The following is a 15,644-nucleotide window of genomic DNA, read 5'->3' on the forward strand; positions in this document are numbered from 1 at the left end:
TCACGAGGTGCAGCAAAATGAACTTTGCTCATTTCCTTGAGTTGATGTTTGTAGTTTTATTCCATTCATTGTTGAAGGATCAACTTGTGCTACTCTCTTTGCTGCAAAACATGTAACTTGGGACATCATTAATATGTTAAAAGTAAATTAATCATAATAAAAATGAAGTGGTTTATATAACAATATATAGAAATGCAAGTTGATTGCCTATTTCATAGAAGAGTTCTTGTATGTTTTCTGCTGTTTTAGCAGAAGTCTCGAAATATTGCAACGTGTTTTCTTTAGCATATTGCTTCCCTTCCTACAAAAACGATGAAACATATATGCATACCGAGAGATATTGAGAAAACTCTTATTCGTGAGAATAAGGAACTCCGTACTACATATATGCAGTATATCATACGTAGTTCTAATCATGCCTGTCTCCGAGAATTGTTAAATTTTTTTGGGCTGAAGACGAAAATTTTATTGGGCCTTAAGTAAAAGGGCTTTTTGTTGGGCTTAAACAATTACATATTAAAAATACATATTTTTTTTTTCGTAAAAATGTACATAAATTAAAGAAAATTCAGGCCTACCGGGTGAGGTGTCATACATTGTATATTTGTAGTATGAGTTCTCTCATGATCCTGTCTATGTATATATATATATACACACACTTGCACACCTCAATTTCAACCTCTCTTTTAGTCTTTAAATCCGCTTTATTCGCCACCAAAACCATGACCAAATTTGGGCTACCTTGTTTTCATAGTTCATCAATCCATTTCTTGGCTCGTTAAAACGAAACCTACAACCAAAAATCATAAGTTCTTCAATTTATGGATCATTTGAACCAAAAGCTACAAAATCTACAAACTTATTACCATGTTGGTGATGTCATACACAACAATGGCTGCAGCCGCACCACGATAGTACATAGGAGCTAAACTATGATACCGTTATTGTCCCGCAGTGTCCCACATATCAAACTTTACACTAGTTTTGTTTATTGATACTATTTGTGTAAAGAATGCAGCTCCTATTGTGGACTCCTGCATTAGTTAACAAGTTTCTAGTAATAATATTATAATGATTTTAATAAACTACTAATAATGATGCTTAAAGTAGTAAAAGAATTTCATGGTGATAATATCATGAAATCATGGAAATGAACCTGGTAATCATAGTATTGGCCTTTTACAAATCTTAATACCATACTTGTTTTCCCGGTTCCCATGTCTCCAAGGATTACCTGAAAATCATGGAGATTTCAGTTTTCAGATTAATGATCTTAAAACCGAAACTTCAGTTTATGAATCTTTGAAAACGGGACAGTTTTATCGTTTGAACTTGAAAATTTTGGGTTAGGAAAATTTTTTTTGGACCAAAATAATGAGTTTGGGCTTAATTTATTTTGTTAATTAATAGCTAACTGAATATTATAATTCTGGCTAAAATATTTGAGTTTACATAATTATTAAGTTTATATAAATTACTTACAATTAAAAAAAGAAAACCGATAACTGAAACTTCCATTTTTGTATTCGGTTTCGGTTTTGCTATCTGAGCTTGGAAATTTTGGGCCTAAAAAGTTTATGGTCCAAAAATAATGAAATTGGGCCTCAATTATTTTTTTAATTAATAACTAAATAACTAATTGATTATTATATATTTGGTCTAAAATACTTGAGCTACATATTTATTGAATTTTTATAAATTACTTAAAAAAGAAAATAAAAAATATATAAAATCAATTTGATTCTATATTTGGCTTTTATCACATGCAAAACCAATACCGAACAGTAAATTCAGTTTTTACAAAAACTTAAAACTAAACCGTCAGTTTTTTAGTTTGAAACGTTTATTTTGGTTTCGTGCATATATACACCTCTAATATAATAAACTTAAAAGTTTCATACTTACTAGCTTTGCTTGTATGTTGTTACTCTTGCCTCCAGCCATTGTTAAAATGATGTTGAACAAGTGGATAATGTAGGAGGATTAATATAATGTTAAGGTTCTTGGATTATTAAAACTTTAAAACTTGACTAGTGAGTTGGTCGTTTTAAGCTTCTGTTTTGTTTTAATATCAGATTCATCAACGTACACAATCCTCCACCATGGCTGATTGATACATGTTTATGAATTTTTAAATGCTTTTTAATTTATTTATTTTTATTATTATGTAGTTTTCAAATGGGGTTCTTTGGGTTTAGTTAGGGTGGGTTTTTTTTGGTTTCAACGTTTTAAATCTAAATCCGAAGCTCAAATCAAATCTCTCATGATAGTTCTGGACGCAGGGTTTTTCGGGTCAAAATAGAAAATGATAAAAAAAAACTTGGTTAATAGAAAAAACACTTAGATTTATGGTCATGATATTATAATCGATTAGACAAATTATACCATTAACAAACTCGATTGAACTTACTAATTGATAATTAAAGCAGTCAAAAATCATTTATTCCAAACTCATTAAACTGAATATACCATAATCGAATTTGATTGAACCTATTAATCGATCAAATAGAATATACCATATCATACTTGTTATGATATCATTATATCAACTTCAAAAATCATAATCAATTAACATAATATAACATTATCGAAGTCCATTGAACCTACTAATAATATCAGGTTTTAAACAAAAAGGTTTATTCAGGCTGACCCGAAACCTAGAAATAAGACCCAAGAACCAATCCAAATTACTTGGCTTGGGTTAGTCCTTTTTAGGGTTTGGGTTTTCGAGTCAAGTGGGGTCAGTTCCAGTTCAAGTTTTCTCGGGTCGGCTTTCATAAAAGATGATTTCTTAAGATGATGAACAAATAAAACAATAATAAAAGCAAAAGTAAAAAAGTCTTACCATCACTTATATTTTGACTGATATAAAAGCTCATTTTACCAATAAAAATAGAAATTTTACATATATGATTATAGAAAGCAATGATGTTAGGATGATTTGGTTTATTATGTAAAAGGTATAAAAAAGTAACTTTTATATATTTTAATATATATTTTCTTTAAATTTAAAATTTTTTGTAACTAATCCTACTGACATATGACCAAGAATAGGAATAGTACCCCCACACACAAACATGAATCCTCATCAATCATATAAAGAAAGCATCATATTCCCACTCACACATAATTATATTAGAATATGGGCCATTTTTTATGCATGCCAAACATTATATTCTTGACAATATTGTAAATTTATAATACATGCAAAGTATACAAAGAGAGCACATAGATGCAACTTAAAACACACACCATTGATGTAATTTGTCAAGTGACCAAGTAAAAATAGCATTTGTAAGTGTATTTAGCACTTAAAATGTTTATAACAAGCCAAAAAGAGTTTTGGTATTAACTCGGCATAAACCACAAAAATTAGCCGTTTTCACCTAACTTGTTGCCTAATTTGTACGACTTGTTGTCTTACCACATCTACCCGTCATTTTGATGAATTATGATTCACGACGTTTCTAATACTTAATTTAACATGACTTTAATACGACCAAACTCATCTTTTGGATATCAGATCAAGTTATTCTGCACTTTTTATTTTTATTTTCATACATTACCCTATATAGTTGAGAAAACCTACGTACGTTTTTGGACATTTACTCATATAATCTATCTTTGTGACGAAAATAACACAATGCATTTTATTGTATAGGTAACCATGCTACCCTTTTAAGGAAAAGACATCGGATCGATCAAACTCTACTACAAACAACAAACAATTAATAGTTTTGCGTATCGGGGACATGTTCCAAACCTCGGATCTCTAGTATAGAGGTATAAGACAAAACCAGTTGAGTTAACAACTCGTTGTATTAATTTAATAGTCGAAGTTTGCTAACAATACCTTCTTCCAAACACAGTTTTATGGTCGTCATAAGAAAAATCTTTTAAATAACTAAAGTTAAACTGAAATCACCTTAAAAAGGTGATACGAACCAAATCAAATCCAAACGTCATGTGTGGTATATACGCTCAAAAGCATAAAATATTTCAATTAATGGCATCGTTCAATCCAGAAAAAAATTTTCGAACTACCTGACCGGTAAAAATTTAGTTTCATAGACATACGAATACCGAAAAATTGTGACCTAATAAAAATATTCTGGATCACCACTAATTATCAATTAACATGTACTTTAGGCATGACTATATCTTTATAATCTTGTGACTTGTATGCTTAAGATAATAATGACCAAGCAAGTATTAGGCTCATGACACCTGATTAATCTATGGACTCATGTGGGCTGCCACACTTTTTGTGAGGCAAAAGGTTTGGCCAAGTGAGGTGTCTATGACTCACATTTGTCACAAATATTGTCATATAGAAAAAAACACTAACTTTTTCATGATCATAAAGCAATTCCTTAGAAAGAATTTGTTCTAAAGTTATCTCATTGATATGGTATATATATATATATATACCAAGATAACCAATATATTCTTTTCTTAAAAGTTGTAAGGAGGACAAAATGTGTTATCAAACCTCTTGTTATTCTGGTGTGGAGAATCTTATGAAAACAAGGTTGTTCATTTCCCCACCACCACGAACCGTGGTGGTGGAACATGCTCGTGAAACTCAAGGGACGATGAGGCTGTGTGTGTGCTCTCCAACAAACCATCCAGGCTCGTTTCGTTGCAGAAATCATCGCAAAGAGTATGTTTGGGGTGGCCATGCTAGTCGAGTTACCGTCACTAAGTAATATGTAACATATTTAGTTTCTTTAGTACTCTGGTATGCAATTTGATTTCTATGTATTATGAATCAAATGGTATGTGAACCTAAGCTTTAGATTAAAGTATATTATTTTCATGTTGTTTCAGTTTTATATATTCGGATGACTTGTATAAAAACGCGACAATTTTATTTCGAATTTTGTTTCGCATAAACCATATTTTCTAAGAAGTGAGCAGGCCGAAGTAACATGGTTAGACATGTTACATGTCGGCGAATATAAAGATTATGTTACAATCAAGAAAATTTATGAATAACTAATGCACCTCTCGTGCACCTCTACATTTAGAGGCTTATATTCAACTCTCTATATTTCGATGATAGTGTATAAATATAGATAGAGATGGAGGCTCAAGTGTGAATGTTCATATCAAATAGAGGTGAGCAAGACAGAACCAAAAATCTTCCTAGATTCTAAGGAATAAATAAGAAGTGTCATTTATGCCAAGTAATTAAATATAAGCAACTACAATAACATTAATCAACTAGGGGTGCGCGTGGTTCGGTTTGGGTCGGTTTTGGCCTAAAGCCAAAGCGAAACTTCGGATTTTGGATTTTTGAGACCGTTCAGGTTTGGTTTTGGTTTTTCGGTTTTTGTTATGATTCGGGTTTCGGTTTTTGACATTTGAACTTGAAAATTTTTAGGCCGAAATAAAAAGTTGGCCGAAAATAACGAATTTATATATAAATAATTTTGTTAATTATTATCTAATTGATTATTATACATTTGGCAAAAAAAAACGTTTGAGTCATAATTCTTATAAATTACTTAAAATAAAAAATAAAAATCAAGAAATAGGTTCGATTTTACAAAAACATAAAACCAATCAGTTTTTGTTTCAATTTGAATTTATCGGTTTTGTATCGGGCTTTTTGGTTCCTTGCACAGCCTTTAATTTTTATTGTAATCTCTTGGACCTTTTGGGCTAAACGTTTTTCGGGCCAGGAAAAGTTCATTTAAGGCTGTTTCGACTTCAATAGTACGATAGTTTGTCCCATGTAGTTGTGGGCCCAAGTGAAGGCTGCTATAATTTGATATTTTATGAATGCAACTATTAGGCCATTTGAAGAAACACTAATCGACCCCGGGCAGATTACGGATAATCTGGGGGTTAAATAGATGTTTCCCACGAGGGGTTAGATCCGGCAAAGATGGTTCTTCTGATAACCTGCAAAACAGACACCGTGAGCTCGTCACTGAGAAGGGGGGGGGGGGCTCCTCCTTGTGACCACCCTCCGGCGTGAGAATCAGACTAGATTGCTCTTGAATATAAGTGTATATTAAGATATTGCTAGAGCAGATATCAGGTATAAGATGTAAGATACAAGATTAGATTAGATGATCATACCATTTGGGGTATTTATAGCCGAAGGTAGGTTTCCAAGAGGGTATAGCCGGCTGAATAGTATTCCTGTTCTACCAACTGTGGCCTACGCACGTGCCATGCTGGCAGTTGGTGGGTAGGCAGCGGCTGACAATGACCAGGCCTGCTGTGTACTATTCCTTTTCCACCAACTGCAGGCTATGCACGTGGTATGACAGGAGTTGGTGAGTAGGTAGCGGCTAATAGTGACATACAGTACAAGAGCATGCTGCTCGCCATACTGTTGTCAATGAGCTGTCGTATCTCTGGTCAGATCTTTTGCCCATACCTCGTCAGGTACAGTACAAAAGATCCTCCAGTATCGTACGGACTAGCTCATTTGGGCGGGAGTATTCCCCCTCCCGCCTTTGTGCGGGATTGTTCCCGGCTTTGCTCATTCCTTCAGGTGACAACTGGATTATTGAGAGCTAAGTGCATTGTGCGTGTAGCCTTGCTGCGCAGGTGGCCTTCCCTGATGGCTTGTATCCGCAGCTGCGGGAACAGGCGGAGTACTTCACCATTGGGAGGCATTTCCTGCGGGAACAGCTTGCGTACTGCGCGTAAGGACGTCACGTCTCTGAGCATGGTGGGTCCTGCGGATCCAGTTGGTTTATGCGCAGACGTCTCTCTTCAAGGTGAGTCCTGCGGGTTCAACTGGGCTTTGCTGGGACCTACCTCTTCACCATCCTCTATGGTGAGAGGGTTCAAAGCCCTTCCACCGTGCCACGTTAGCGTCACGTAAGTACCGAAGGGTATCGAAGCCCCATCCAATAATGCTCCGCTATAGTAAGGGGGTCCATCCAAGCCCCATCCAATATATATATATATACACACACACACACACATACATACATATGTATGTGTGTTTGAGAGAGAGAGAGAGCCGTTGAAGAGGATGGGGCCCACCTGAATTCACAAGCCCGCCCGACGTTGGGTTGATCGGAGGAACGGCGCCCCACACCTTCCGCGCCCCTTGGCGGTGTTCCGCGCCCAAGGGCGCCCGCCATCCCTCCTTTCTGCGCCCCATATCGGAGGGTCTTAGATTATAACTAGGAGTGTTAATTTTGACCAATGGGTTGTATTAAAATGTATAAGATGAGTCAAAATGAGTCAAACTAAAAAAAGAAAATGATTGAAACGGGTCACAACGAGTTGACATTTCTCAAGCTTGTTTTTTTTTTATGGAACGAGAAAAAAGGAGGAAACTTTTTGGTGTTTTTACTTTTTAAGTTTTTGATTTATATTTCGAGTTATAATTTTTTAATTATTCTTTTTGAATTTTTTGGTGAGAGATTTTAAAATGGGTTTTGAAATCTCAACCCATTGACCCATTTCAAAACCCAACACAAATAAAACCCATGATCAACAACATAACTCACTGAGTATGATTAGAGGCACCTCTAAATAATTCACGTGACATAAATAAAAAAGAGAATAATATATCGAAATGACCAAGACTTAAAAATAGTGATTACTTTCAAGCATAAATTATGCCATAATATAAATTTATCTTAGGTATAAGTATCTGCTCGTGACACGATGATACTCCAGTGGTCCGTGAGTGATCATAATTTGCCGTTCAAAAAAAGAAAAAAAAAATAAGTATCTGATTCCATTTCATAGATACCATATGTGGAAATAATTTTTTTTATTGTTATATTGGTTTTTATAAATCTCAACTATTATCTTTTGGTTGTTGTCGGTCTTAATTAATGAATTGATTGCTAACGGTCTCATGTTTTAATGTATATGTTCTCAATGGTCCGCGACTAACAGAATCCTAAAGCCGTTACGTGTAGGTCATCAGAAAAACGTTTATGACCGGAAAAATAATACTTTTTGTCTAAAAACTCAACATGAACACCACCTAAACACCACCGCCACCATCAACTGACTCACCACCAACCAACCACCGCCACTTGAGCACCACCAACCGATTCCGGCAATAATTATATCGTTCCGACAACCTCAATAATTGAGGCTCTTACTAGAAAAAGGTTCCAAAAGGTCCGATCGAAGGCAAATACAAATATGTCTGTGCCGAAAATGTTGAGTTTTCCGGAAAAAAAAATGTGAGTTTTCCGGGAAAAAAATGTTTTTCTAGCGATGTTAGGATATCGTTAGTCGCATAACATTAGAAACAAATACGTTAAAAGATGAGACCGTTAGCAGCCAAGTCATTATTCATAACCAACAACAATCAAAAGATAATAGCTAGAATTAATAAAAACCAAAATATTTTTTTCTAATATGATAAACTTATAATATTAAAATTCTAAAACAATAATAATAATAATAATAATAATAATAATAATAATATAATTTCCAAGCAAGTAGCAACTAGTATTCCTTTGGCGTGATAAACGAGTCAAGTCAACACGTTGGCAGCCAGCCAGTCAACATAATAACACTCCTTATATTTACGCGTACCTTCCACTTTACTTCATATATATATAATGATACATATATATATTCTCATTCTCATTATTATTTATACAAACTCATAACATCTCAAATCATCAACCCATTATTTATACACATTCCACCATCAAATATTTGTTAAAATTCATTACAAAATGATGAGTTCAAGATCACTTGTTGTTGCTTTCATTGCTTACATGTTCATGGCTATGTTTAATGTAACACAAGCTCAAGAATTCGCTCCTTCTCCCACTCCGGTTCCTGCGAACGATGGTTTGGCGATCGATCAAGGGGTGGCTTATATTCTTCTAGTTGTGGCACTTGCAATCACTTATCTTGTTCATTAGTTTGGATGGTTATATATTTATAGATTATAAATTCTTTTTATTCTTATATATATATTTTTATTGATTTATGTAGTGTGAATATATGGAATTATGGATGGTGGATTTTGATTTGAATTTTACAAGACATATAGTAAAGAGTTTATAAAACTTTTGTTTGGTGTTTTAAGATTAATTGTTTGAATTCAATTAGTGTTGAATAAATGATGTTCGAGAAGGTTTCGATTTGGTAGGGTATCGTACCTGTACCGGTACCGAATTAGTACCAAGTTTTGAGTTTTTGGTACCGGTTCAGTATTATACGGGGATTTCCCGAATTTTTGCATGAAATACCGTTATTATATATTTTCAAATTTTAGGATCGGTATCGGTTGATACCGGTACCGTCCCAAGCTTATCCCTATCGTACCTAAAGTACATGTAACGGTACCCGTACATTAAAATTCGGTACGGTATCCAGATTTACTTTACTGATTCTTGGTATGGATACTTTTGGGCACGAATACAGCACCCATCTCATCCCTAGCTGACAGTGAGCCCAACTTCAATTTTAATTTATGACAATCACAACTTTTTAATATATTTACCTACAACAGGCCATGTATAACATATGCTTAACACCGTTAGATTTTGATGAGCCGAAAGGGTGATGTGTCTATATAGTGCTGCTTATGTGTAATTGCGTAAATGCATTTAATATTTTAGATTCGGCATCATGTATTTACATATAAGTGGATCCATATAGACACTTCAGCCGTCTAGCTCATCAAAAACTAACGGTGTTAAACATCTGTTAGCTAGAGACTGTTGTAAATAAATATATTAAAAGTTGGGATTGTCAGAAATTACATTTGAATCTAGACTCACCGCCGGCCAATATGTGAAAGTTGAGATTATTATAATCCAATTTGCCTTTTAATAATACGACCCGCTGACAACGAGTCGAGAGCTAGATATGTTTAATTTACAAAAACTTGAGTTCAGCTCGTTTTAAATTTTGTTTCTAACAATCAAAGTCCAACTTGCGAGTGGTTTCACACAAACACGTATACGCTTCGTGTTTGAGTTCACTTAACCAATTTGTCAATCCATCTATTTGAATTCTTTTATTCCATCAACCCGACATAACTGACACCCCGAGATTAATATGCACATGTGAAAGATTGATAATAGAAACATTCTAAATATAGTTTATAACCATTGAAAACAAAGACATAAAAGAGAAATTTTAGGTACTATTATTCGGTTTAGCCTCTTGTTTACCTCCACACACCACAACAATATCATATGTCTTTGTTTCATACTCAACAACAAATTACTAAACTACCTTTGCTCTAACACATTATTGTAACTTGTATAAACTGCATAGGCCATTTAGGTTACTAAACCAAATGAATAAAAGATATGATCCAGAAGAGGATCCTGAGGAAGATCCCGGGGACGAAGAGGACGAAGAAGATGACGAAGAAGATGAATATGACGACGACGATGACGAGAAAACGAGTAGGATTAAAAGAAGCAAAGATTTAGGCCTCTCATGCATGTTAAACACCGAGGTAGGGGCGGTTCTCGCGGTTATACGTCGAAGAACCGACTCGGCCTCCCATTATTATCAAGACGATGCGTTAGATTCCGCTATACCCCAATCGTTAAAATCGTTAAGAGCGCTTATTTTTACTAACCGACAACCATGGAAACAGGTCGACCCGTCAATCTATATCTCACCCTTTTTGGATGTTATATCGTCTGACGGTGTCCCCACGGGGGCCACCGCTGTGGCCCTCTCATCAGTTTTAAAAATAATGAAACTCAACATGTTTGACAAAAGGACGCCTGGGGCCCGCGAGGTAATGGCCAATGTGGTCATGGCTGTCACCGGGTGCCGTCTGGAAAAGACACACTCGGTGACAGAAGGGGCGGTTATGATGAAAATTTTACAAGTGTTGGCCGCGGTGATGCGTCACCCGGCCTCCGTCATGCTTAACGACCATGCAGTGTGCACAGTCGTTAACACATGTTTCCAGGTGGTCCAGCAGTCGGCCCACCAAGGCGATTTGTTACAACGGACCGCGCGTCACACAATGCACGATATTATTCAAATTGTATTCTCCCGGCTCCACGAGATCGAAGCCTGGGAGAATTCAGAGTCCGATAATGAGGACTCCGTCGACGAATCCGGGTACGGGATTCAATGCGCGGTTGACATATTTTTTTTTCTTTGTACTTTATTAAACGTAGTCGGGATCACGGAAACCGAAGGCTCGCCCGCATTAACCGCGGATGAAGACGTTCAAGTTTTCGCGCTCGTTTTAATAAACTCCGCTCTTGAATTAAGCGGAGATAGCATCGGACGACATAAAAAGCTTCTCCGAATGGTTCAAGACGATCTTTTTCATCATTTGATCCATTACGGGACAGCTACATCGAACCCGTTAGTTTTATCAATGATTTGTAGCACGGTTTGGAACATATACTACTTCCATCGCGAATCTATTCGATTACAACTCGAAGCATTCTTCTTATTCGTGTTGGTCAAGACGCTAACCGTTCAAGGTTATTCGATTTCGTTACAAGAATTAACACTTGAAGGGATTATAACATTTTGTAGACAACCCACATTCTTAATAGAAGTGTATATTAATTATGATTGTGATCCTTTATCTTACAATGTGTTTGAAGATATTGGGAAAAATCTATGCAAGCATGCATTTTTATCTGGCGGCGGTGCACCGGGGGCCAGTGTCACCGCCACCAGCTTACAATTGCAAGCTTTTGAAGGGCTCATGGTTTTGATTCACAACATTGCGGATAATGTTGATAAACAAAACCATTCAAGCCCTAAAGGGGCGTACCCTGTTGAGAGAACGGAGTATAAACCGTTTTGGGAGGAAATTGTTGATAAAGATTCGAATTATGGAGAATGGATTAAAGCGGTGCGAATTCGAAAGGTGCAAAAGCGGAAGTTGATGATTGCGGGGAGCCATTTTAATCGAGACGAGAAAAAAGGGTTGGATTATTTGAAGATATCGAAATTGATACCGGACCCACCTGACCCGAAAGGACTTGCTATGTTTTTAAGGTAGGGGTGTTAATGGTTTGGTTTTTGGCATATATTAAATGAAAATCGAAGTTTTGGATTTTGAAAAGGCCTTGGTTTCTGTTTTTAGGTTTTAAAATATTGTTCGGTTTCGGATTTTCAATTCATATTTTTCTGTATGTGTTCGGTTTGGTTATGGGTCGATTTTTATTTTATATACCGTCTTCAAATGTTTGTCTATAAAAACTTTTTTTTAAAGCTAATTGTTTTTTCCACCTATTATTTGTCTGAAAAAACTTAAATGATTAACAATTGATTTGAGCCTAAAAAAAGTATAAAAAAATTCCATAAAACTTTAAAAATAAAAGTTAAACAATTTTGTTGGAGTTTGGTTTTGAGCAGAGACATGTATAAAACCAACCATAATTCTTAGTTGTCCCGTTTGTCTTCTATTTCGATATAAACACTACTGGATATAGAATATTAACAATTTATTTTCTTTATTAAAAAATATATTTAAACTTTCAAATAATAATAATAATAATAGTAACCGAACCTTAAATCATTTCTGTCACTAATTGATATTCTATGTTTTTAAGGTACACTCCGGGACTAGACAAAACAAAGATTGGTGACTACTTAGGTGACCCAAGTGAGTTCAACCTTAAAGTACTCAAAGAGTTCACCGACACATTCGAGTTCACAGGTTTGTTTGTTTTTTAACTACAAATGTTACTCTTACTTTACTTTACATCCATATATCTAAACTACTATCTTTCACAGGTTTGGTCCTAGACACAGGTTTACGAACCTATCTAGAAACCTTCCGACTCCCGGGAGAATCCCAAAAGATTCAAAGAATATTAGAAGCATTTTCCGAAAGATTCTACGAACAACAATCGTCCGAAATATTCGTGAACTCAGAAGCGGTCTTCGTATTATGCTACTCGGTTATTATGTTAAACACCGACCAACACAACCCACAAGTCAAAAAGAAAATGACCGAAGACGAGTTTATTAGAAACAATAGACTCATCAACGGCGGTCAAGATCTCCCCAGAGAGATCTTGACCGAACTTTTCCAATCCATCTCGACAAAAGCGATAACAATATTCGGTCAAAACGGGGCCGTTATTGACATGAACCCGAGCCGGTGGGTCCAGATCATAAACCGGTCCAAAAAAATAATCCCATATATTTTATGCGAATTCGACGACAACATCGGTCGCGACATGTTCGCGGCCATCGCGGGCCCCACCGTCGCGACACTTTCCGCAATATTCGAACACACCGAGGACGAAGACATTATTCACGAGTGCATTGAGGGGTTATTCGCTATAGCGCGAATATGCCAGTACGGGTTACAAGACTCGCTCGACGAGCTTCTTTCGTCGTTTTGCAAGTTCACGACGTTGTTGAACCCGTACCCCTCGGCCGAAGAAACATTGTTTTCGTTCGGGCATGACTTGAAACCGCGAATGGCGACACTTGCGGTGTTTACGGTTGCGAATAACTTCAAAGACTCAATAAGAGGAGGCTGGAGAAACATTATAGACTGTTTACTTAAACTCAAAAGACTCCAACTATTACCACAAACCATAATCGAAACCGGATCATCTACGAAACATAAAAGATCCGAATCTGAATCCGTACACGACACCAGCGGAAGGATAAACACTTCCAACTTAATGGCAATCATTTCCCATTGTCTCTCAATGGAAAATGTTGAGGAGTCTTTAAACCTTGGCATAACCGAATTCGAACAAAATTTAAAGGTGATCCAACAATGTAAAATCGGTAGCATATTTAGCAAAAGCTCGTCGTTACCAATCGATCCGTTGCTTAACCTTGGGAGGTCGTTAATCTTCGCAGCCGCGGGTAAGGGACAAAAGTTTAATACACCAAGTGAGGAGGAAGAGACAGTACAATTTTGTTGGGAGTTGATTCAAGCGATCGCGTCGTGTAATGTCCATCGCTTATCGATGTTTTGGCCGATTTATAATGACTATCTTCTTAATGTTATTCAGTTTCAACTCGCTTCGCCTGTCCCATTTGCGGAGAAGGCTATAGTTGCTTTGATAAGGATATTATTAAAGCTTTTGGGTTCAACTACTAATGAAAAGGTGGCTGAAGAACAAGTGTTTAAGTCTATAAACTTAATGTGGAAGTTGGATAATAACGTGTTGGATACGTGTAACGAGTTTATAATCAAGTCGATGACGAAGATATTGAATAAATACTCGGGGAATTTGATATCGCAATTAGGGTGGAAGACGGTTCTTCATTTGTTAACGAGTACTGGACGGCAAGCGGAGACTTACGAGCGACGAGTTGAGGCGCTTATGAATTTAATGGCTAAGGGGACGGGTATTTCGCTTATGAATTATCAGTATGTTATTGATTGCGCGTTTAGGTTTGTCGCGTTGAGGAATAGTCCGGTGGATAAGAATGTGAAGTTGATGGATTTGATGGCGGATTCGGTTAGGTTTATTGTCGAATGGTCGAAAAACGGGTATGTGGATCGGATGAATATGAGTCATAGTATGACTTCTGTTGATGATACTATGAGTACTACATTAGTGTCTATGAATTTGTTTTTGAAACTTGGTGAGGTTTTAAGGAAGACGAGTTTGGCGAGACGGGAAGAGGTGAGAAACTATGCGGTTACTTCGTTACATAAAAGTTTTATAAACGCGGAAGAGCTTTGTTTCGGTCCGGGGAATGTTATAAATTGTTTTAATTTAGTTATATTCGCAATGGTGGATGATTTGCACGAGAAGATGCTGGAATATTCCACTAGAGAGAATGCTGACAGAGAGACCAGGAGTATGGAGGGGACATTAGGGTTGGCATTGGAGTTTTTGGTGGATGTTTATTTAAGGTTTTTGACGCTGTTGACGGAGAGTACGGGGTTTAAGACGTTTTGGTTGGGGATATTGAGAAGAATGGATTCGTGTATGAAAGCGGAACTTGGTGTTTATGGTGAGTCAAAGATGAAAGAGCTTGTTCCTCGTTTGTTGACGAAGATGATTACAATGATGCGGGAGAAAGAGGTTTTGGTTCATCAAGAAGGGAACGAGTTGTGGGAGGTTACGTTTATTCAAATACAATGGATCGCTCCTTCGCTTAAAGATGAATTGTTTCCTGATGCCGTTGGTTAACATGTACATTGTATGAACTATGAACGATTATGTATCGTAAGATATACGTGTAACAAGTATAACTTGTAACGTAACACGTACTCCAGACTAGTCGACTACATAGACATAACTTCTATTAATCAATGAATCGATTATTGTCGGCGCGAGTTATACAAATACTAACTAGCAATTGTTTGTTTCTCTCTAAGTAAGTCAAGTCATAAAAAACTTAATTAACTTAGATATCTAGTATTTGTCTTAATAACAAGGGTGAGATGACTCATTGGGAAGTCATGACAACATCACAAGAATATGTACAAATCCAAAGTGACGATTCGACAAATATTCAAGTGTCGTATACACACTGTAGCCCGGTCGTGAATCGGGGAAAGAATTAGCCTTATGATTGTAGACCGATAAACAAAAATTGTCGAGAATTTCCATCTCAAAATGTTTATACAATAAAGGACTACTCTCGGGGTGCACCCTGGCCCTAAAAACTAGGGATGGTACCGGTACCGATCCCGAAAATCCCAATCTCTGATATTTAAATATATTTAGTACTGGTACCGAAATGTTCGGTTCGGTACCGGTATG

General features: G+C 36.3%; 1 protein-coding gene and 1 pseudogene across 2 annotated transcripts; one reads left to right on the top strand and one right to left on the bottom strand.

Annotated features, from left to right (window-relative positions):
• LOC143559361 (ras-related protein Rab5-like) lies at positions 1-1,947 on the bottom strand (annotated as a pseudogene). Its single transcript, XR_013139927.1, has 6 exons — positions 1,906-1,947; positions 1,157-1,234; positions 867-1,034; positions 668-790; positions 208-301; positions 1-101 (listed from the first exon to the last, which is right to left on the bottom strand). The product of XR_013139927.1 is annotated as a ras-related protein Rab5-like (transcript).
• An 8,138-nt stretch (positions 1,948-10,085) lies between these two features.
• Positions 10,086-15,176, top strand: LOC143559362 (ARF guanine-nucleotide exchange factor GNL2-like). The gene is made up of 3 exons (XM_077047957.1): positions 10,086-11,949; positions 12,507-12,613; positions 12,691-15,176. The coding sequence occupies exons 1-3, from the start codon at positions 10,262-10,264 to the stop codon at positions 15,066-15,068; spliced, it is 4,173 nt and encodes a 1,390-aa protein (XP_076904072.1). The 5' UTR covers positions 10,086-10,261; the 3' UTR covers positions 15,069-15,176.
• The last annotated feature ends 468 nt before the right edge of the window (positions 15,177-15,644 follow it).

Source organism: Bidens hawaiensis, unplaced genomic scaffold (genome assembly GCF_021521415.1).
Source record: "Bidens hawaiensis isolate Kalapana, Puna unplaced genomic scaffold, B.hawaiensis_p1.1 tig00019814_1, whole genome shotgun sequence".
Taxonomy (NCBI): domain Eukaryota; kingdom Viridiplantae; phylum Streptophyta; class Magnoliopsida; order Asterales; family Asteraceae; genus Bidens; species Bidens hawaiensis.

Coding starts and splice junctions, on each gene's coding strand:
- LOC143559362 (XM_077047957.1), top strand. CDS start 10,262: ATGAATAAAAGATATGATCCAGAAGAGGATCCTGAGGAAGATCCCGGG. Junction 11,950..12,506: donor GGACTTGCTATGTTTTTAAG/GTAGGGGTGTTA, acceptor TATGTTTTTAAG/GTACACTCCGGGACTAGACA. Junction 12,614..12,690: donor CGACACATTCGAGTTCACAG/GTTTGTTTGTTT, acceptor TATCTTTCACAG/GTTTGGTCCTAGACACAGGT.